Here is a 21,534-nt window from a genome sequence, read left to right as displayed (position 1 = left end):
CTTCCAATCCAGGTATACACTGTCTGAATTTCTCTTGGCACTCTGGTCTTCCCAACTCTCACCAGGACAGCTCACGAAGCTCTGCTTATAGCCATTTAGTTTCTCTAGCCTGCAGCCCCAAATGTTCTCCCTGAAAATCAGATCTGAAGGTCAATGAAAAACAGGCTAGGTTTATCACAGTAACAGCTGTACTCCTCAGCACCAAATTTCTGCTTTAGCTACTTATTGTTGCGACAAAATGAAACGTGACTCAAAGAAGGTAGGGTTTATTTTGGTTCCATGGTTTGAGGCTACAGGTGGTCACAGAAGGGGAAGTGACTCCAGCTGTGGCAGCAGCAGGAGGAAAACAGCTGGTCCTTTTGCATCCACAGTTAGGAATCAACAAAATATTCATGTTTGGTGATCATGAATATTTTTTTCCTTTTTGTTTAGCTCAGAACCACAAACCATGGGATGATGCCACTCACACTGAGACATGTTTCCCCTCTTCAGTTTCTCTAGACACTCCCACATGGTAATCTCCAGATTACTCATTTCCAGATTTCCCAAATCCAGTCAAAATTGCATGTTAACCACCATGCTGGGTTGGAGTAATAAGGGCAAAACAGCTTCGAGTACGAAGCTCAGTAAAACATTGAAAAAAAACTTCTTTCTTTAAAAGCGCACCAGAAACAGAACGGGACATAGAGATGTTTTAGGTGGCGAAGCCCCCACAACGCAAAGCCCTCCAGAACAGCAGGAGACACAGGACCAATGCCAGACTTCCAGTTTTAAAACTGTAACCCAGGAGAAGAGTTTGTACATCAGTGGGTGTGGCCAACACAGGGCAGCATGACAACTTCCTAACATGGCAGTCATTTGAAAAGAGGTGATTGTGTTTAAGTCAACGCTAAAAGGAAAAGAGTCACATACGGTACACTTTATTCTAGTAGTCTCTTCACCAGCCAAGTAGATTTGGTGAGAAAAATGCAAATAAAAAATCATAGTAATTTGGTTTAAAAGAATTCCCTCAGCACAGAGAGTGAAGCAATGATTCCAAAGGAACAAACCATTCCGAGACTGGAGGAAATAAAGCAGGTGATTCAGAAGAAAACAGTCTAAGATCACAAGGTCTGGGGAATGTTAATGGACCAAAGTGGAATCCGTAAACTGAGCAGTGTGGGATTCATTCCTGCACTCAGAGCTTGAGTCTTTTAGGGCAATAAAGGATGCTAAATACTGGGGGAGGATATACAATATAAATAAAATACAATTCTCACCCTTAATTATTTCATTAATGGACTTCTTCCTTTCTCTATATTTCATTGTAGCTGTTGTTTAAATAAAAAAAATTCCGGGCTGGAGAGATGGCTCACAGGTTAAGAGCACTGACTGCTCTTCTAGAGGTCCTGAGTTCAATTCCCAGCAGCCACATGGTGGCTCACAACCACCTATAATGAGATCTGGTGCTCTCTTCTGGCCTGCAGATATACATGCAGGCAGAACATGTATACATAATAAATAAATAAAAAAAAATTCCATCCCCCAAAGTATACATATTCATTTACCCAACAGTGAAATAGAGGAGTACTTTTCTATGTAAGTTGTGGCAAGAAGGAATACAGAAAGGCAGGGCCACACAGTTACCTTTAACATGAGGAATCACTTTGTTTCACCCTTGGGTAGAAAAACTAAATGGTGCAGGCCAAATACATTTTAGTAAGGACATAATAATTTATAATAACTAATTTAAAAAAGTAGTTTTTCTGGACTAAATTGACAACTTCAGTTGTTCAGGATAAGTTGTAGTGCTACCTCAGGCTGTGCCCCGGTTTAGCTCAGAAATGGTTTCGGGGGGGGGGGGGGCGTCACAAAAATTATTTATCATCAGTTTCTGAATGCCATGTGCTGTTTAAAACCCATTAGAAGGCAGGCTCCTTGGCTGGAGTGACATAAAGTGGAAGAAAAGGCAGCCACTGTTCCTCTCTGCCTTGGTGCTGGCTCACTGGATTCCACGGTCCAGTGACTCATATCTGAGCAGAACCAAACTTTATCACAAAGAATTTCATTCTGCATTAAACTTGTAGATGAAAAGTAATTTAGTTTATATGCTGCAGTGATGCAAATCAAAACATTTTTATTAATTGCTAAGAGCAGAGAGGGTTTCAGGAGTACAAAAACCCCCTCACTGTGCTCTAGAAACAGAACATCTGAAGACCAGAGCTTGAGAGATGCCCAGTATTTTGGAAGCCATGGGTCTGCTTTATAAGAATTGATAAATGTAATCTCGAAGCTACCATTTTTTTAATTATAATTTTTAATCAACGCAAGTACTCTAATTAAAAAAAAATTTGGTATGTGTTATGGCTTGGATGTGAAATGTCTCCTATAGTCTCACATGTTTGAACATTTAATCTCCAGAAATTGGTGTTGTTCTAGAAAATGGTGGAGCCATTAAGAGGTGGAGTCTCACCCGGAAGTGAATCTCCGGAGACCTTGAGGTTTTGTAGCATGGCGTCATTTCTTGTTCGTTCTCTACTTCCCGATGCCAGAGGCAGTGCGGTCAACCACTCAAACTTCTCCCATCACGCCTTCCTCACCTTGGTGGACTGGATCCCCACTGATGGTACGATTCTCTAAACCCTTCTCCATTCAACTTGATTCTTCATCAAGTATTTTGTCACAGCTATGAGGAAAATAACTAATACAGCCCTGAGCTTGGAAACACAAGCCATGACATCAGCTGCTTGTTAACCCATTTCTCACTCACAGTGAAAACTGATTGGATCCCTGTTTGAGTGTTCCTTCTACTCCTGTCATTTTGGAGACAATTTTTAAATTTGGTTTCTAAAGTCTTCTCTCCATAACGAGCAAATTCCTTCCTCCAAAGCTCAGGTCTAAGACACTAGGAAATAAACAGTGCCTGGCCTAGCAAACAGCATGGCATACTTAAATAATCATAAAAGAACTCAAATGTCAACCTTGACTATTTTTGCTGAAAAGAAAAGATACTTGGAGAAATAAAAATAATTGCCAGCCAGGAGACTACTTCCTGAATATAATACCAGGAGCACAGACACTGAGATTGACAATTAATAAAGGGGACTTCCTGAAACTGAAAAGCTTCTGTAAGGCAAAGGGCCCTGTCAGTAAGACAAAATCGCAGAATGGGAAAAGATCTTCACCAACCCCACATCTGACAGAGGGCTGATTTCCAAAATATATAAAGAACTCAAGAAACTAAACATCAAAATACCAAATAATCCAATTAAAAAATGGAGTACAGATCTAAACAGAGAATTCTCAACAGTTTTCAAATGGCCAAAATACATTTAAAGAATTGTTCGACACCCTTAGTCATCAGGGAAATGTAAATCAGGGAAATGTAAATCAAAATGACTCTGAGATACCATCTTACACCTGTCAGAATGGCTAAGATCAAAAACATGGAAGATAACTTATGTTGGAGAGAATGCAGAGCAAGGGGAACACATCTCCACTGTTGGTGGGAATGCAAACTTTTACAGACACTTTGGAAATCAATATGGTTGTTTCTCAGAAAATTGAGAATCAATCTACCTCAAGACCCAGCTTTATCAATCTTGGGCATATACCCAAGGAATGCTCAATCATACCATAAAGACTTGCTCAACTATGTTCATAGCAGCATTATTCATAGTAGCCAGACCCCGGAAACAACCTAGATGCCCCTCAAGTGAAGAATGGATAAAGAAAATGTGGTACATATACACAATGGAAAATTACTCAGCTGTAAAAAACAATGACCTCATGAAATTTGCAGGCAAATGGATGGAACTAGAAAAAAGTTATCCTGAGTGAGGTAACCCAGACTCAGACAAACATGGTGTGTACTCACTCATAAGTAGAAATAAGGAATAAAGTAAAGGATAACCAGGCTACAACCCACAGCCCCAGGGAGGCTAGATAACAAGGAGGACCCTAAGAGGGACACATGGATCGCTCTGGGAGAGGAAATAGAAGAGATCTCCTAGGTAAATTGAGGGCAGGAGTAGAGGAAATGGGGGGATAGGAACTTGAGGGAACTGGTTGAGTGGGCTGGGTGCAGGAGGTAGGTTGGGGGCCAGAAGGGGAGAGTAAGGAAAGAAAGATGTCTTGATAGCAGGGGGAGGGGCATTTTGGGGTTAGGGAAAATCCTGGTGCCAGGAAAACTCCCAGGAATCCACAAGGATGACCCCAGCTAAGACGCCTAGCAATAGTGGAGAGGGTTCCTGAATTGGCCATGTACTGTAATCAGATTGGTGACTACCCTAATTGTTATCAGAGAGCCTTTGTCTAATAACTGATGGAAGCTGATGCAGAGATCCACAGCCAAGCACTGGGCCGAGCTCTGGGAGTCCTGCTGAAGAAAGGGAGGAGGGATTGTACTAGCCAGGGGGGTCAATTTCACAATGCGGGGGGGGGGGGGGTATCCCACCAAGACTGCTGACCTGAGCTCGTGGGAACTCATGGACTCTGGATCAACAGTTAGGGAGCCTGCATTGGACCGACCTAGGCCCTCTACATGTGTATGATAGCTGTGTAGCTTGGTCTGTTTGTAAGGCTCCTAGCAGTAATATCAGGACCTGTCCTGCTGCTTCCCATGCTTGATTACCTCACCCTCAACTTGATGTGCCATGCTTTGTTCAAGCCCATGGGAGGCCTGCCCCTTTCTGAATGGAGATGGAGGAGGGGTGGATGAGGACTGGGGTAGATGAGAGGCTGGGGGAGGGGACAAGAGGAGAGGAGGGAGGAGGAAGCTGTGGTTGGCATGTAAAATAAATGAAAATGTTAATTTAAAATAAAACAAAAAGGTAAAAAATAAATTGTCAGCATAGCAATGCATCTTATGTTCTATATCTAGTGCTTGCCCACTTATTGAATGAACAAAATGGGTTGCTCATTTGGGGCAGTGACGAAATGGGAAGCATCCAGGATACAGTGGGAACTGTGGCTATGTGGCTGAAGAACTTAGTCACACTTGCAAAATTGTGCATAGTTCAACATAAGTAAAACTTACACGTCCAGACTTTTTTTTTTTTTTCCCCACAGCAAAACGGGTTCTTTCAATTCCTGAAAACAGTAAAATTGTTACAACTTATTACAAATTTAGATATTTGCTTCAGACCATGACAATGTATATATCATTTTGCCCAATGAATCAATTAATGGAGATTTTTGCAAAGAAGGCCAAAAGCAAGGAATACGGTTCTGTATACACAAATATTGTAGTTATAGCAACAAGTTGGAAACAACCCAAATGTCCAGGGAGAGGTGACTAGGATAAGTACATTGTGGTCCCATGGCATACATGGATCTTTTTTAAGTTTGTAAGGAGATCTCAAGGCAGCCTCTACAGAAACAAAGAGGCATGTTCTGATATGTCAGAGAAGTGATTTCTTTGGGGGCTCAGGAAGATACGTAGCTTCACAGTGGTAAAGTGAGAAGTGACTTTCTAATGTTGTATGTCATGCTTCCACATATATAAAAATATATATGTTTTGAGATGCACAAATAAGCAAAGAGATGCATATATAAACACTGAGAACATGCAGAGCAAGGCTCTGATGTGTTTCTTTTATCCTTCTTGGACACACTGTGTGTGGGGTGAGCGCGCCCACTCGCTGTCCCAGGTGCTGGGTGATCTGTTCACACTCTGGTGTGAGTGCATCATTCCACGAGCAAAGTTCATCTGGGACAAGACAAGGGAAACACAATGATGCCTTTACACCTCCACTTATCCACCCCACATACACTCAGTGCTAGACTACAGGGCAGTGTTTCTCAACCTTTCTAATACTCCAACCCTTTAATACAATTCCTCATGTTGTGGTGGCTCCTTCCAATCATAAAATTATTTTCATTGCTACTTCATAACTGTAGTTTTGCTACTGTTATGAACTGTAGTGTTAATATTTGATATGCAGGATATCCGATACGCAATTTCTGAGAAAAGGGTCATCTGACCACCCCTCCCCCCAAAGGCATCGTGACCCGCAGGTGGAGAACCTCTGATCTTCTGCAAGATGAGAATGCTGTCTGAAACCTTGTATGTAGCTTACTGAAATGCTTCTCGTTTTAATTGTTATTTAATTGTGTGTCTAGTAACACTGAAGTACTCTCCTCATCTGAAATAATTTTCATATAACAGGAACATCCAGGCCACAGTGGGAACTGTCACTTTGTGGCTGAAACACTTAGTCATGCTTACAAAATTAGACATAATTCAACATAATCAAAACTTACACATCCAGACTTTTGAAAATTACAGTTTCTATAACAAACATCTGATCTGCAAGCTATCTGTACTATTGGCTGTGCATTTTCTTTCTTCCTTTAAAGTAATTTCTCCTCCTATCCACACAGTATTGTAGGTTATATACCCAAAAGCATCCACACAATTCTCTAAGTTTCTAGTCTTCAGAGGTGTGGACTCAGGTCTCTGGACATTTCTAATATGCTTATGGAGTGAGCTAGTGAAGTCATGAATCTTGAAGGAGATTCTATAACTGTTTTTCTAAACCAGCCTAAATTTAGCTATGTTCTAAATACTTATCCTTGTACCCACAGGTAAGTTCAGGTCTCACCCAATCATCAAAGAAACATCTCCTTGAAACAGATGGAGACCACTATAGAATCACCACCAGTCAAAATGCAGAGAACATGTGACCCTGTAGTCACCTACCCCTATGTCTCAGGGATCATAATGATTATAAAAGCCAGGGGAGCAGAAAGTTTGCTGTAAGATTGTAATCCTAGAAATGTCAGAGGCGCTACATCCATGAAGTCTCATCAACATGGTTGCCTAAAATAAGATCCAGCCAATGACACCAATAGATACACTAACATGGAAGGAAGAAATCTCATGGTACCTCTGATAATTTTTTAGCGGTGCTCTTGCCCCCAAGAAAAAGTCATGAAACATGACAGAATCCATTAACAAGAGTTTTTATCAAAACAAAGAAAAAGGGACAGATGTGATCAGGCCTGTGGAAGGACACATGTGAGAAAGGGAGAGGGGAAGAGAAGGGACATGGAGCCCGTCTTATAAAGGCCAGGACACACCTGCGCACACAGGCCCACGTGGCTATTCCACGCATGTGCATAGATCACGTGGTCACATCTGCATGATTACATAACCACGTAGCCATGGGGCATGGGTTATGCAGGACTGTGACCTGGAGATGACTAGGCAGAGATGACTAAGTGTCCCGCCAGGCATGCACGACCATGGGGGCATGGTTGGAATTGTTATCAGCCTCAACCATCAACAAAGAACTACAAGCAACTAAGGAAGGCTGAGATCAGGCGAAATAGTCTGCACCAGGGAAGAGCCCCCAAACTGGTTAACCAATACCAAGTGTTCAGCACTGAAATTATATACAGACGAGTAGCATTATACAGATTGATCAGCTTGCATATTTATATATAGGAATATATACATATATATAAAACATATATATGCACACATATATGCATGTGTGTGTGCATGCCAAAACAGTTAAAAAATAGAGGTCATAATTTGAGAGAAGGCAAGGAGGATGCATGAGAAGAGTTGGAGAAAGGATAGGGAAGGGGGGAAGGGAGGAGATGTAATTATATTTTAATTAAAAAAATATAAAAATAATTAGTAATTGCCTTTGAAAGACTGTCTAAACTTATTAGGAACACACACACACACACACACACACACACACACACCAAGTGGAGAAATGATGAGTCATGGCATACTGTTGGTGAGAACAATAAGCAGTGTAGCTGGTATAGAATAATATATATATACACTTGAAATGGAGATGTCATGTTAGCCAATAGTCCCATATTGGTGTGTATACACAGAAGAGTTGAAATCAGGATCTTGAAAAGAGATGTTATAAGACTGCGATTTTATGGACATTAAAATCATAACAGAAACTTAGAAACAATTCAAAAGGCTGCCTACAATTGAAAAAGTAAAGAAATGGTGGTATTTTGCATCAGAAAGGAAGGCTTTTCTTATATGTACTACAGCTTAAAATAACCTTGAGAATATTGAGCTAAAGAAATAAGGAGGCCACACAAAGACAACTGCTGTGGGATCCTGTGGAATCCAGAAAGCAGACACAGGGCTGGAAGGAGGGCTGGGAGGGACAGCTGCTTAATGGATTTTTGGTTGTTTCAATTTTGAAGATGAAGGGTTTTGAAAACTCGGCTGAACACCGATGTGAGCGTATCTGACACACTGAATGATACACCGTAACAGTTAAGGCGGCGAGCTCTATGTCATGTGCATTTGCCAAAATTAACAGGAGCTGGTGTCGCCACTACCACTGTTGCCACACGTGGAGGCACTGACATTTATGCCTCTGTTTCCTCAAACATGGAGAGCATGAAAGGAAGTCATGCATGGCAGCGGTTTGAAGAAATAAGGTAAAAATTAATTATCTGTGGGGAAAGGACAGTCTTGCAAGACTATAAACTGAAGGAGAAGGTTCAACGGATGGAGAAACACTGATAATGCAAAATGTTGAAATATGATAAAAAAAATAAGTGGTTTGTAATTCACAATGAAAACCTGGCATCTGCTCTTCTCAATGTCCTTAACCATTCAAAGATAGCACATGAGAAGGAGGGCTAGATGAAATCCAGAGGGACTGACTCCAGCTGCCCACATTACTAAGATTTGCTAATGAAAATAGCAAGGTTGTAGTTCAAAGTCTTTAGTTATCCCACTTGAACCCTTTCACCCCTGAAATACAGAATGCTTGCTAGCCCCACATGTGCCAGATGCATTATCCTTACACTGCATACTACTGACATGATTCCATGAATGAAATGTTGGTTACTATTTCCCATGACACTGCTGGGGATCTGGGTTTTATTTTGTCCCTTCCGACTTTAGAAACTCTAATCTGGAAGTTTATAGATCCTACAGTTCTCACCTAAAAGTGCACCATCTGGTTCTCAGTCCTCTGGGCTGTTCAGAGGCCAGGTCATGTGGGTCTTAAAGTGTATCTCTGACATTTGTTTGTTTATGTGTCTGTGTGTAAGGGCAGGCACATGTGACATGGCATGCATGCGTAGGGCAGAGGAGAGTGACGTTCTTGCCTTCTGTCTTAGTTGAGACAGGGCCTCTTTTTTCTATTTTTCACCACTGCAGATAAAATTGACCTGCAACCTTCCAGTGTCTCTGTGACCTTGCTGTCTCTGATTCTATCTCCCTGGAGGAACACAGGCATTATGCACACATCTACAATGCCTGGCTCTACATGGATTCCAGAGTTTGAACGCAGACACTCACTTTTGTACAGCCAGCATTTCACACACTGAATGATCTACCATCTCTCTTCCATTCAGCATCCATTTTTGTAATGTGAATGTCCAGCCTATTTTATGTAGAGAAAATCTAAGTGGGTTCTAGGCTTAGAATATCAGTGAAGCCTGGAGGGATAGATGGTATTATAAATGAAGCTTTTAAAAATTACATTTATTGTTTAGTATGTGGGTGCACATATGGACATAATGGAGACACACAGGCAGAGACAGAGAGATACAGAGTCAGAGAGGAGATAGAGGGAGAGATAGAGATAGACTGTCAGTACTGTGGATATAAATCGCTCTGTATGCTGTGATGTGTTGCTTTGATTTGGTTGATAAATAAAATGCTGATTGGCCAGTAGCCAGGCAGGAAGTATAGTGTAGGCAGGACAAGCAGAGAGGAGAATTCTGGGAACAGGAAGGCTGAGTCAGGAGATGCTGCCATCTGCCACTGCCATGAGAAGCAAGATGTAAAGTACCAGTAAGCCACAACCCACGTGGCAACTTATAGATTGATAGAAATGGGTTAATTTAAGATATAGAACTTGATAGCAAGAAGCCTGCCACAGCCATACAATTTATAAGTAATATAGGTCTGTGTGTGTTTACTTGGGTCTGAGTGGCTGCAGGAGCTGGGTGGACACAGGAAAACTTCAGCTACAGATGGCACTCAATGGCTCGAGTTTCTACCTAAAACCTGACAATACTTAATAAACAATTCAACAATTCATAAATATCTTGTCTCATGCGGGTGGCAAGATGCCGCAACATACAGACTTGAGCTACTCTATGGTAAGTTCGTAGCATGTGGGCTTGACATATTCCTGCCAATTTACACAGAGGTTTCTGTAAGCCACACAACATGGTGTGTGGTGGATTTAGCTTTTGCTAGTACAAAAAAAAAAAAAAAAAAAAGAGGTTTCTGAGATACATGCTGTTTTGATAGAAGCATAGAACCACTGCTTCTGAGAGTTGATGGTACACATGGCTCCCAGACCCAGAGCTGGTGGTAAACATACCACTAACATGTTGGAAAACTGAGGTGGGTGGAAATGCTGCAGTTTAAAGCAATAGATTCACAATAAGACAGATTCAGATGGGATAAACCTCTAAACGGTTTACAATGTGTATAAAAATGTATGTAGGCTTGGAAGAGAGAAAAAACTAATGTATACAGTTATATAAAGAAATAGTTTTAAAAAAGAAAGTCTTTAAAGAAAAAGTAAAAGTAATATAAAAAATAAGCCACATAAAGATGGATATCACACAGAGAATCTGGATTGTGTTGTCTTTGGGATTTTTAACTGCAGAAAGACATTTGATTGTAAAGACTGCTCAGTTAAACACACACACATATATATGTATACACACACACCCACATATATATATATATATATATATATATATATATATATATATATATATATATATATATATATATGTTAAAGGTACCTTGACTTCAAAATTTTGATCTAAGGATATGTTACTTTGGAAAGGAGGCTCTGCTTTTATTTCCTCATGAAGCAAGAGGCTATGAATTTGTTATTGAGATACATCAGGTTTGACCAGCCAAGACCCTCTGAAAGGTCTCTGATCCAACATCCAGAACAGTTTCAAGATAACTGGCTCAGACAATACAGCTTCACAGACTACTCCATAATCCTAAAATTTTCTTTATGTCCCCATAAGAATACAGCACCCTCATGCAGCAGAAAGTAGTATGAGAAACTACACCCAAATTCCCAAATATACCAACTGGATTTGGAGATGGAATTGGCTCATTCCTTCTCTAAACCCAAACATATTGCTAAAAAAAAAAAAAAAAAAAAAAAAAAAAAAAAAAAAAAAAAAAAAAAAAAAAAAAAAAAAAGATTGAGAGATTCTTCTGTCCTATATCAAAAGAGCCCTCTGGTATGGGACAGAGAAAAAACAATATTTTTATTTAAAGCAGGTTGACTATAAATGCAATCTCTTTCTAAAGAAAAAAAGGGGAGAGTATAGATATATAGGATGAAAGGGTAGATTAATGAACCTACTTTTAAAGAGCAACTTGTTTAAAATGTTTTACATTGGTATAGATTTTAGTTTATTGATACAAATTTAAAGTTAATTTTGTTATATATATATTTCTACTCTTGTTTAAGGTATTATGTGTATGTAACTCATTTAAATTATAATGGATAATTAAGAAATACAGATTAATAACTAGTTTTCTATGATAGTCAAACTTATAGTCATGTTAAGTTTTCTAGGTATACATAGACATAATTCAATTAGTTAGGTAATCTTCAAATACTTCAAAGACCTACAGAATATGGCATTTAAAATGTTTTAAAAATGTAGACTTTCTGGACAGTGAGACATGTCTGCTCCTGGCAGCACCAATTTACTTCAGAGAGGAGGATGTGCATTGAAGACACTCTATATGGAGTTTATCTTCTTCTTGCAAAAATAGCCATTTGGGCAAGAAACTCTTCTTTCCTGGACTGCTTGATTGACTGGACATACAGGACCCATAGGAAGGTGACCACTGAACTTTGCTTGGCAAAATGGTCCTTCAGGTTCCTGCTTCACAGAGGAAACTGCCAGACATTCTACAGGACACAGAGAGAAGTGACTGAGAGACTCTAGACCTATGGGCTGAAGACAGATGCCCCAACTTTACAGAGGAACTTTGAATGACTGTCCAGGCTGCCAGCTGTCTCTGTCTACTCTTGCAAGACTCCCGAAAGTTGCTTGTGTCCTCCTGTTTCTCAGGTCTTCTATATCCTTTTGAGGTCTTTGATGTGTTGAAGACTAGATAGTTATAATTTCCTTAGTTATGATAAAAGATAAGTTAGATATGAAATCTTAGACTCACAAATATAGGATAGGATATCTTCTTTAATTTTGCCAAATACAAATAGACCAGATAGTGTAACTATAATTCTTGCCTGATAATTGTTTTGTTATATGTAATTTTACTATGTTAAAGTTAAAATCTTCCTTTTTGAAAAAAAAGAAAAAGAAAAAGGGAAGTGCTGTGGATGGATATCAATTGCTCTGTATGCTGTGAATGTGTTGCTCTAATTTGGTTGATAAATAAAATGCTGATTGGCCAGTAGCCAGGCAGGAAGTATAGTGTAGGCAGGACAAGCAGAGAGGAGAATTCTAGGAACAGGAAGGCTGAGTCAGGAGATGCTGCCATCTGCCGCTGCCATGAGAAGCAAGACGTAATGTACAGGTAAGCCACAAGCCACTTGGCAATTTATAGATTAATAGAAATGGGTTAGTTTAAGACATAAGAACTAGATAGCAAGAAGCCTGCCACAGCCATACAATTTATAAGTAATATAGGTCTCTATGTGTTTACTTGGGTCTGAGCGGCTGCGGGCCTGAGGTGGACTAGAGAAACCTCCAGCTATAAGTCAGTGAGACAGAGACACAGAAAGGGACATGAACATACACAAACACACACACACACACACACACACACACACACACACACAGAGAGAGAGAGAGAGAGAGAGAGAGAGAGAGAGAGAGAGAGAGAGCCATTTGCTGTGGTATGTGTTGGTGGCAATCAGAGAATAACTTGTTGGAGTCAGTTATCTCCTTCTACCATGTGGTCTCAGGGATCAAACTCAAATTGTCAGGCTTGGCAGCAAGAGCCTTTCCCTACTGAGCCATATCACCAGTCCAAATGCTATTTTAAGATAGCACATATTTCCACTAAAAGTTTCAAACTGTGCCTGACACATAGCCAAGCAATATTTGAAAGGTAGTAATTCAGAGATTTCAGGAGTCCAAATAAGCTTATTTTCACATGCATTAAAATCACCTACACTATGAAAATATTTTTTATTTTCATTATATTTTTCTTCACATAATTTACTGTCGCTTAAAATTAATTGGTCTATGTCCCCTACACTTAGCAGAAACAAATAAATATTAAAGAAACACACAAACAACCATCAACTAATTTGCTGATTATTGGGAAAGGGGAGAGGACCTTAATGAGTCCAGTGAATTAGACAGAAAATGAACATTTTTGACAGCTTATACTGATCTCTGTGAAACCTGCCTAGTGCCCCTCCTATTTGTCACTATAAAGAAGATAACACATGTTGTGTTGCTTTATTACACTCTTTTCCACTCCAGTTAACATATTTTCTTGATTTGTCATTTCTAGTATTTTAGCTAAATTTATGCCATTTTATTCCCTTCCATTTGACTGATACTATGGATCTTGATCGCTTGCTGGAAAAATGATTCCATCCACTAAAGAAAGAATGCAGATTGAATCAACAAAGAATCCTATAAAAACCTGACATCCTTTGTAGGGTTTGACTGGCTGGCTACCCACAAACCCGAGCATGTGTGGGAAAACTTCTTTAGGTCTCTGCCAGCTGATTAACTTGTAGAAGCTAAGATCAACTGACAAATTCAATTATACATTCAAATTATATTTCTAAATTGGCTTAATTTTTTTAAAGTGATGAATGATCCTTAAGGGAAAAATTCCATTACAATACGAACAAGTAGAAATTAAGTCTCAGCCTTAACATGGTGCCTGTGCACCCAGACTTCCCAATTTTTGTAGAGTCACAGGATGGGTTTAATGAAGAGAAGTATCTGTTTATAGGCCAACCATGACATTTGCTTTCTAGGAAGGGAAGGAAGTTTAGAGTATAGAGAAAAGAATAGCTTTGAGAACACAGTGAGAGTCTTCTGAGACTCCACACTAGCCACCGAGACCATAAACAGACAGCACTGTTTGTCAACAATCCCTATCCCAAGGTACAGAATTTGCTAAATCACTTCCTGGTTGGAGTAATTCAGAGAGAAGCCATTGCTGATTGCACAAGGCATTTCCCACTTAGGTTCTCACACAGTTGCATAGCGATAAGTAATGTGTTGCCAAACATCTGCCCCCTCTGGAGACTTAATGTACCATAGGCAGAAAAGAGAGAGAAATGTTTCTCATGTGTTCTCCTATTAGAGTTTGAACCACTGTCAGCAGCTGAACATTGCAAATCTCAATTTTATGGATCAACTTGGGACCTAGACTGTTACATAAAAATTGATTTTTTACACAAAATGGAAATTAGCCATTTTTCCTACAAATGGTATTGAAAAAAAAAGTCTATTTGACTGATGATAGATTATAAAGCACATTGACCTTTTTTCCTTCTATACTGAGAAGTTAGCAAGATATATAAACTTCAATAAAAATTACACTTAAACTCATTATCTAAATCTTTTTCACTAGTAAATCACTTTCATTTGTCAAAAACGACATGCAAGATTGAATTTTCTCAGTACTAACATATTTTCTGTATTGTAGTTTATTACCTTTTATTATTCAAATGCTACCTGTATTGTTTAATTATTGAAATTGACTCAGGAAAGCAATCCACCCAACTACATCTCCTTAAGATAGTTATGACACAAGGTAAAAGACTTGGAAAATTGAGTTTCGCCCTAAGTGCCATCTTTGAGTATTTTGTTAGATTACTTCAGATAAAGAAAAGTTAAACATGTAAAAAAAAAATACACAGCAAGTGTGGTGAGACTAGGGTTGAATCCTGGACACCACAGCCAAATGTTGGTGAATTTCTTCAGTGGGGGAACATTTCTCACAGAGAATCAAAAGGACAATGAACAAGAATTGACATGCTAGTGATCATAGTTGCAGTACTGATAACAGAATACACACAGAGCTCACTAACTCACCTGTTGACCATCTGTAGCTAGAGTTTTCCTGCCTTGCCCACAGTCAGGACAAATCTCTCTCACCTGCCAGTCCCACAGCCGCTCAGACCCGACCAAGTAAACACAGAGACTTATATTGGTTACAAACTGTATGGCCGTGGCAGGCTTCTTGCTAACTGTTCCTACAGCTCAAATTAATCCATTTCTATAAGTCTGTACCTTGCCACGTGGCTCGTGGCTTACCGGTATCTTCACGTTGTTTGTCATCATGGCAGCTGGCAGTGTCTCTCTGACTCAGCCTTCCACTTCCCAGGTTTATTCTCCTCCTTGTCCCGCCTATACTTCCTGCCTAGCCACTGACCAAACGGTGATTTATTTATTGACCAATCAGCAACACACTTGACATACAGACCATACCACAGCAACCATCCAATGAAAGGATGAACAAAATGAGGCACATGCATGTGACACTATATATGGAAAGAAAAAGAAATGGTTCCTTCATGTATCCTACAACATAACGAAATCACTAAAATATTAAGCTGAGAAAAAGAAGCAGGGACAAATGACTGTGTATTTTATGATTACACTTTTTTTTTGTGGGTTGTACAGTATATCAGAAAAGCCATGTAACCTGCTGCACTCTAGTTCCAGGACATTCCACTTCCATATCCGTGCATGTCCGTCCCATGAATCTGTCCTGTCTCTGCACCAGCTTGTTCTGGAGAGTGGACTTCCGTGTCTGGTCCCCTCATTTGCTCCACATTCCAGTCGGTGGGTGACACGCATTGGAGCTATGTGACTCTTCCATCATGCAGCACATAGCAGTGCTCAGTGTATACACAGACAAACAGCGACCTCCCTGACTGTCCACCAAATCTGGGAAGAAGTATGCCAAGGTATGGGGACAGGAGGGGAGGTACACTGGTCCACAATAGGTCTGTGAGGCTGGTGGCCTTTAGTCTACACAGTGATACCCACTCAAAAACTCAAAACCTAAAGAGCCAGGAATGTATAGGGGACCAAAATGCCCCAGCCCCTAGGGAGGCAGGTCTTGCCTCATGCAGTCTGATGGCAGATGCAGGGCTTGCCCTGAGAAGCCTCCCATCTGAAGGCACTGTAGAAAGGTTTCCTGTCAACTGTGGGGCATGTTAACCCACTGCACCCAGCCTGAGGGAGGAGGCGTGACCCTGCCCACCTTCAGTGGCCCCCAGTCAGATGAAATACACACTTGTTTCACTGGGCCACAGCTTGAGGGAAGATGCAACTCATTGATTCTCAAGGTCCCTGGGCTGATAGAGGAAGCACAGGCCTGATCCAGGTCCCCACTCTGGGGGGAGGCCCAGCTGCTTCCCAGTGCTCTAGTCTGCTGGGGGCACAATGGGGCAGAGGCCTCACAGATCTCACTATAGCTTGGACATAGCACAGGGACCAGGTTTGTGATCAGCGCAAGCAGAGGGCAATGGGGGGAGCTGGTCCAGCTAGTGTCTCTCTGTGCGCCCAGGACAGGTGGTGGGGTCAATTCTATCCTGGAGGCTCCTGTTGCCAGGGTCCCCCCAGGGAGCTGATGGAGGAGATGGCAGATTAGACCTGACAGTTCCGAGGACATGATCACAGCTGCGGAGCTGGGAAGGTCAAGGTGGGGGTGGGGAGGGGAGGGGAGGGGTCCAACCAGACCCTAGGGTGCACCTGCACTTGCCTGGGGGAGGGGCTCTCACTTAGGGTGTGAGAGCCAAGAATTCCGGGGGGAAAAGCAGACTCCAACACGAACATTTCAGGCTTAAGATCAGCTTGGTGGTTCACTGGGGAGGTGGAGGCTAGTCTGGGCTACATGGGCCAGTCTCTCCACTGTTACTCAGTACCAAGCTCGCTGTGTTCTATACAACAGACTCAGCCTTGGCAGTTTTCTTACAGTACCAGAACACAGACTAACGCAATGCCAAATTGTGAATGAAGGACACATGCTGAGGGTCCAGGCCCAGGCTGAGTGTGTGGCCAAAATCCCAGGTAAGGGTTGAGCCCTGGTTACACAGTCCGGCAGGGTTGCTCGCTGGTCCCCCTGATTGTCAATTGATTTCTTCTATTTCATACAGTATTATTGTGTTGTGGATGGAGCCCCAGGCCTTGTTGGGAGACGATCCCCAGGGATCCTGCCCCATGCCAGATAGTATTCAGATCTGTCTGTAGCAGGAAGGGATGGTACCAACAGGCTCCCCATAACTCAAGGACTGAAGGAGTGGACCAGGCTGTACATCCTGGGGCTCCTGGGGCTGAGGGACATTGCCTCTTCATACCCTGCCAGGACCCATGGCAGACACTGTCACAAGGTGTTTGTTGAGGGTGCCTTTCTTGTTCCCATCTCCTCCTCTGGCTTCTTGGGTCTGTGATGCCACCGTGGGGGCTCAGCTGTCACTGTCCTCGCTGTCTCCATATGCACCCAGCTGGCTCAGGGAGGAGGCCCTGGGATTCTGGGGTGCAAGGCTGGCTGCCTTCCTGCTCTCGGGGGCACCTGCAGAAGGCATCTGGACCTGCTCTGAGCCCCCGTTGACTTCCACCTTTACCTTCTTTGGCACAACCAAGCCGGCCAGCTGTGCTCTGCGGCCCATTGCCTCTGCCTTCCTCTTGGCCTTAAGCGCCTCATCCAGGATGGCTGTGGGGTTGGGTCTTGCTGCGGCCCGTGGTCGGGAAGGCGGAGCTTCATCTTCTGAGTCAGAATCCTCCAGAAGCCTGTGGTGCTGACGAGCCTCCTCCAGCAAGGCCGCCGTCTTGCACTCGTCTTCCTCCTCCTGCTGCTGTCGCCGCTGCTCCTGTGACAGGCGGTGCTGCAGGAGCATGGCCTCGAAGTCCACGCGCGCCTGCCGCTGGTTCAGGTCCTTCAGCTCCTGCAGGTTTTCCAGCACCTCCATCTCCAGCTTTGAGTCCTTCGTGCGGTTCTCCAGGACCTTCATGGGGTTGTTCCGCTCCTCATCCTCGCGCTCCTTCTGCACACGCTTCTCCTCCTCCTCCAGGAGCTTCTCGGCCTGGAAGTTGCGCGTGGCACCGTGCTCCATGGAGTAGTCTGTGTTCTCCGGGTCTGTTTTGAACGTTATCTCGGCCAAGCAGCGCGTGCACTTAATGTAGAAGCGGAAGATCGGCAGGCCCAGGTAGGCCTCGTTCTGGACCGTTTCCTTGCGTGCATTGAACTTTTTCCCCTTGTAGATGTATTCTCCACATGTTTTACACCTCATGTTGAAGGGCGCCATCAGCCGAACCACATACTGCCGGTCCTTGGGTAGCTTGAGTTTCGGGATCTTTGATGGGTCAAAGTCAGGTGGGTAGTATTTGTTCAGAACTTTGCGTTCTGACATCTTGCTTCCTCTCCCTCGCACAAACGAAGAAGTGATTTGCTTCGGGCCTCTCTCGAAGTTTATATCCGACCTGGGCTCCGCCGTTCTCTTGACGTCACTTCCTCGGCCGTCTTACTGGCTGTAGCTTACAGGCTTTGGCGTTCTCATTGGCTGCAATCTCTGTCGATCAACACTGCGCGTGTGCATTTGTTCTGTTCCTGAATGCTTGTAGGTGGGGAGAAAATAAAGGTTCCAGGAGCATCCGGACCGCCCGTGTGCATGTATGCCAGGCTGGAGAGCCCCGGGGAAAGCTATCCCAACTCAATAAGATTTTGTCCCGCACCACTGCTCTATTGATGTTTGGTTTTGAGTCAGGATCTCACTGTGTAGCCCAGGCTGGTCACGAACTCACAGAGATCCTCCTGCCTCTGCCTTCCGAGTGCTGGGATTAATGGAGTGGCCACTATGCCCCGGGTCTGTTGTTCCTGTGTTCATTCATTCCTTCCTTTCTGGTACTGTGGATCGAACCCAGGGTCTCACGTGCCAGGCAGGTATTCTACCACTGAGCCACTACCCAGCCCTCTTAATCTTCTTTTTTGGTTTTTCGAGCAAGGTTTCTTTGTGTAGCAGGGTTTCTCTGTGTAGCTCTCTGTAGCCCAGGCTGGCCTGGAACTCACAGGGATCCGCCTGCCTCTGCCTCCCGAGTGCTGGGATTAAAGGCGTGCGCCACCACTGCCTGGCTCCCTCTTCATCTTTTGAGACAGCCACTCCCTAAAACGCCCAGAGGGAGCTCTCAGTAGCCCAGGTTGGCCTTAAATTTGCAACAACTTTACTGCAAGTCTCTTGAGTAGCTGGAAATTAGTGGCTTGCCTGGTTCTCATTATGTTTTTTTTTTTATTGTTGTTGGTTTGTGTTTTTTCTCTCTCTCATTTGTAAGGCAGGAACTTGTCGTGTAGTCCAGGCTGTCCTTGAAATCTCAGTAATCCACCTGCCTCTGCCTCCCAAGTGCTGGGATTAAAGGCGTGCACCACCACGTCAGGCCTAGACTGGTTTTTACATTTGCTTGTTTATTATTTGTGCATACAAACTATGGCAAGCCCCCGCCATTTTATGCTTTATATGTTTATGAAAAACCCTCATAGGGAAGTCCATAGAGATAGAAAGTGTCTATGTAGTCATTAGGGTTGAGAGAAGAGACAGATGGGAAGCAACTGGTAATAGGCATGGGGCTTCTTTCCCAAGTGGTAAAAATACCCTGTACTTAGATTGTTTTGATGGTTGCACAACTGTGGATACACTAAAAAACGATCAGATTGTGCCTTTAAAGTGGGTGAATTTTAAGTATGCAAATTATGCCTTAACAAGATGTTAAAAAAGACAATGTGAAATGATTCAATCACTAAATGTCACAGTGATCCTCTCTTTCCCTTCATTTTAAGGCATTGAATAGATGGTCCTCAGAAACAAAATCAGGTAATTCAGACATTGTTTGTTGGGGAAGCACGTCTCTTTGAGAATTCTAAGAGAAGCCTTTCTTCTCAATTCCTTCCCCACGTATTCCCCTACTGTAATTTGAGCCGCTGTCACCAGTTGAATGCACTGAATCTGAGTTTTAATTTTACATTCTTGTGCATGGCCTGTGTGTGTGTGCGCGCGCGCGTGCGTGCGTGCCTGCGTGTGCGTGTGTGTGTGTGTGTGTGTGTGTGTGTGTGTGTGTGTGTGTTTGTGCAAATGAACCATGAGGAATGTAGAAGTCAAAAGACAACTTGTGGGAGGGAGTTGGCTCTCTCCTTTCACCTCGTGGGTCCCTGGGATCAAACTCTGGTCATGGAGTTTGGAGGCCAGTGCCTTTCCCTGCTGAGCCATCTCCCTCAGTGAGCAAAGGTAATTGCATTGAAATAGAATGTGGCAGAAGTAGAACTATTCTTTTCAAGGGGGGTGTTCGTGGTACCCTCTGCTCATCATTACCATAGTTACTGGCATTATCATTCTGGAATTGCTTTTGAAAGGTTGTGATCATCCCTCTTGAGTACTCATAATAATTGTTTGAGTCTGAATTTGAATTTTGAGCTATGATCAAAGCAGTAATCATGTTGAGCTGTATCTCTGGGGTTCAAAGGTCGGTATCTATCTGGCTTTACCCAAAAGAGGACTTCAAATTATTTTGATTTATACCTGTGCATTAGCTATTTTACATATTCTCTTTCAGTATCAAAAGATGTCTTCCAGGCTCAATGTAGGTAAGCAGGGTAGCAGTAAGCACATATTGCAGTTAGTATCAATGGGACTTGTGAACAGAGGTGGCTATCTCAGGCCTTGCCAGGACCACAGCTGCCACAACTGGGCTCCACCCTAGCAAATGTAACCCAAAGAGATAAGGAAGATGGCTGGGGGACCTGTGCACTGGAGGATGAAATTATGAACTGCAACATTGACAGTCTGTTCATCTTATCGGCTGCCTGGTAATAAGGAGGATGCTAGATGTCATTAAGGCCTTCTCCAGTTAGAAAGGCCTCACCTACCTGCAGGTCACCCTCGGTCCCCTAGCAAACTTCCTATGTTGGAGGTCTGTTTTTCATGAAACTCTCCCCGCAAAGGGCCTTCCTGTCTTCCCACTCAAGGTCTATCTCCTGACTAAATCTTCCACCCAAATGTTGAGGTCTATATCAGGTTGCTTAAAGGGACTGCTGACCTGTGTGTCTCCAACATGCTTCTGACCATCAAGAGCCTATGGATCCTCTCTGATCCCAGTCTGTGCTCAATGAGGAAGCGGGCTGCCTGCTCATGGAGAAATACAAATATGGTGCCCTTGTCTTCTGCCCATGGAGAGCCATCTGGTGCAGGTAACGCAGGCAGCTGAACTGCCGAGGCTAGACCAATCCTGTCCAGTGGCTATGGAGCCTTTCCTACTGATCTCATGCCCACTAGGGGCCTGGGTTGAGACCAAGGTCTCTAGAAGCATGAATATGAGCATCATAGGAAGCTGGAATTCAAGAATAGGAGCAGGAAGCCAGCACTAAGGTGGTTCTAATGGGCTGATTTCCCACTTCCCTCCCTCCCTTCCTACCCCATTCCTTCTCACTCCATGCTACTGAAATTATGGTTGGGGTGGGAGAGGTTGCAAGTGTGGAGGGGCACTAGGACCTCAATTTGGGTTCCTAGATGAAGTTAGAAAAGCATAAAAAACAGTTTTAAGCCACAGGGAAAACACATCATTAGA

At 42.9% G+C, this 21,534-nt stretch overlaps 2 protein-coding genes across 2 annotated transcripts in view; both read right to left on the bottom strand.

Moving 5' to 3' along the window:
* Positions 1–21,534, bottom strand: part of Nkain2 (sodium/potassium transporting ATPase interacting 2) — a 594,649-nt gene that overhangs the window by 111,089 nt on the left and 462,026 nt on the right. The window lies entirely within an intron of this gene.
* Positions 15,675–18,351, bottom strand: LOC131918491 (splicing factor YJU2-like). Its single transcript, XM_059272596.1, has one exon. The coding sequence runs from the start codon at positions 18,333–18,335 to the stop codon at positions 17,391–17,393; it is 945 nt and encodes a 314-aa protein (XP_059128579.1). The 5' UTR covers positions 18,336–18,351; the 3' UTR covers positions 15,675–17,390.

This window comes from Peromyscus eremicus, chromosome 8b (assembly GCF_949786415.1).
Source record: "Peromyscus eremicus chromosome 8b, PerEre_H2_v1, whole genome shotgun sequence".
NCBI lineage: Eukaryota > Metazoa > Chordata > Mammalia > Rodentia > Cricetidae > Peromyscus > Peromyscus eremicus.
Note: the sequence above shows the minus strand (reverse complement) of the source record. Positions and strands in the feature narration are given on the sequence as shown.

What these genes read in the sequence shown, in the direction of transcription:
- LOC131918491 (XM_059272596.1), bottom strand. Translation starts at nt 18,335, where the DNA reads ATGTCAGAACGCAAAGTTCTGAACAAATACTACCCACCTGACTTTGAC.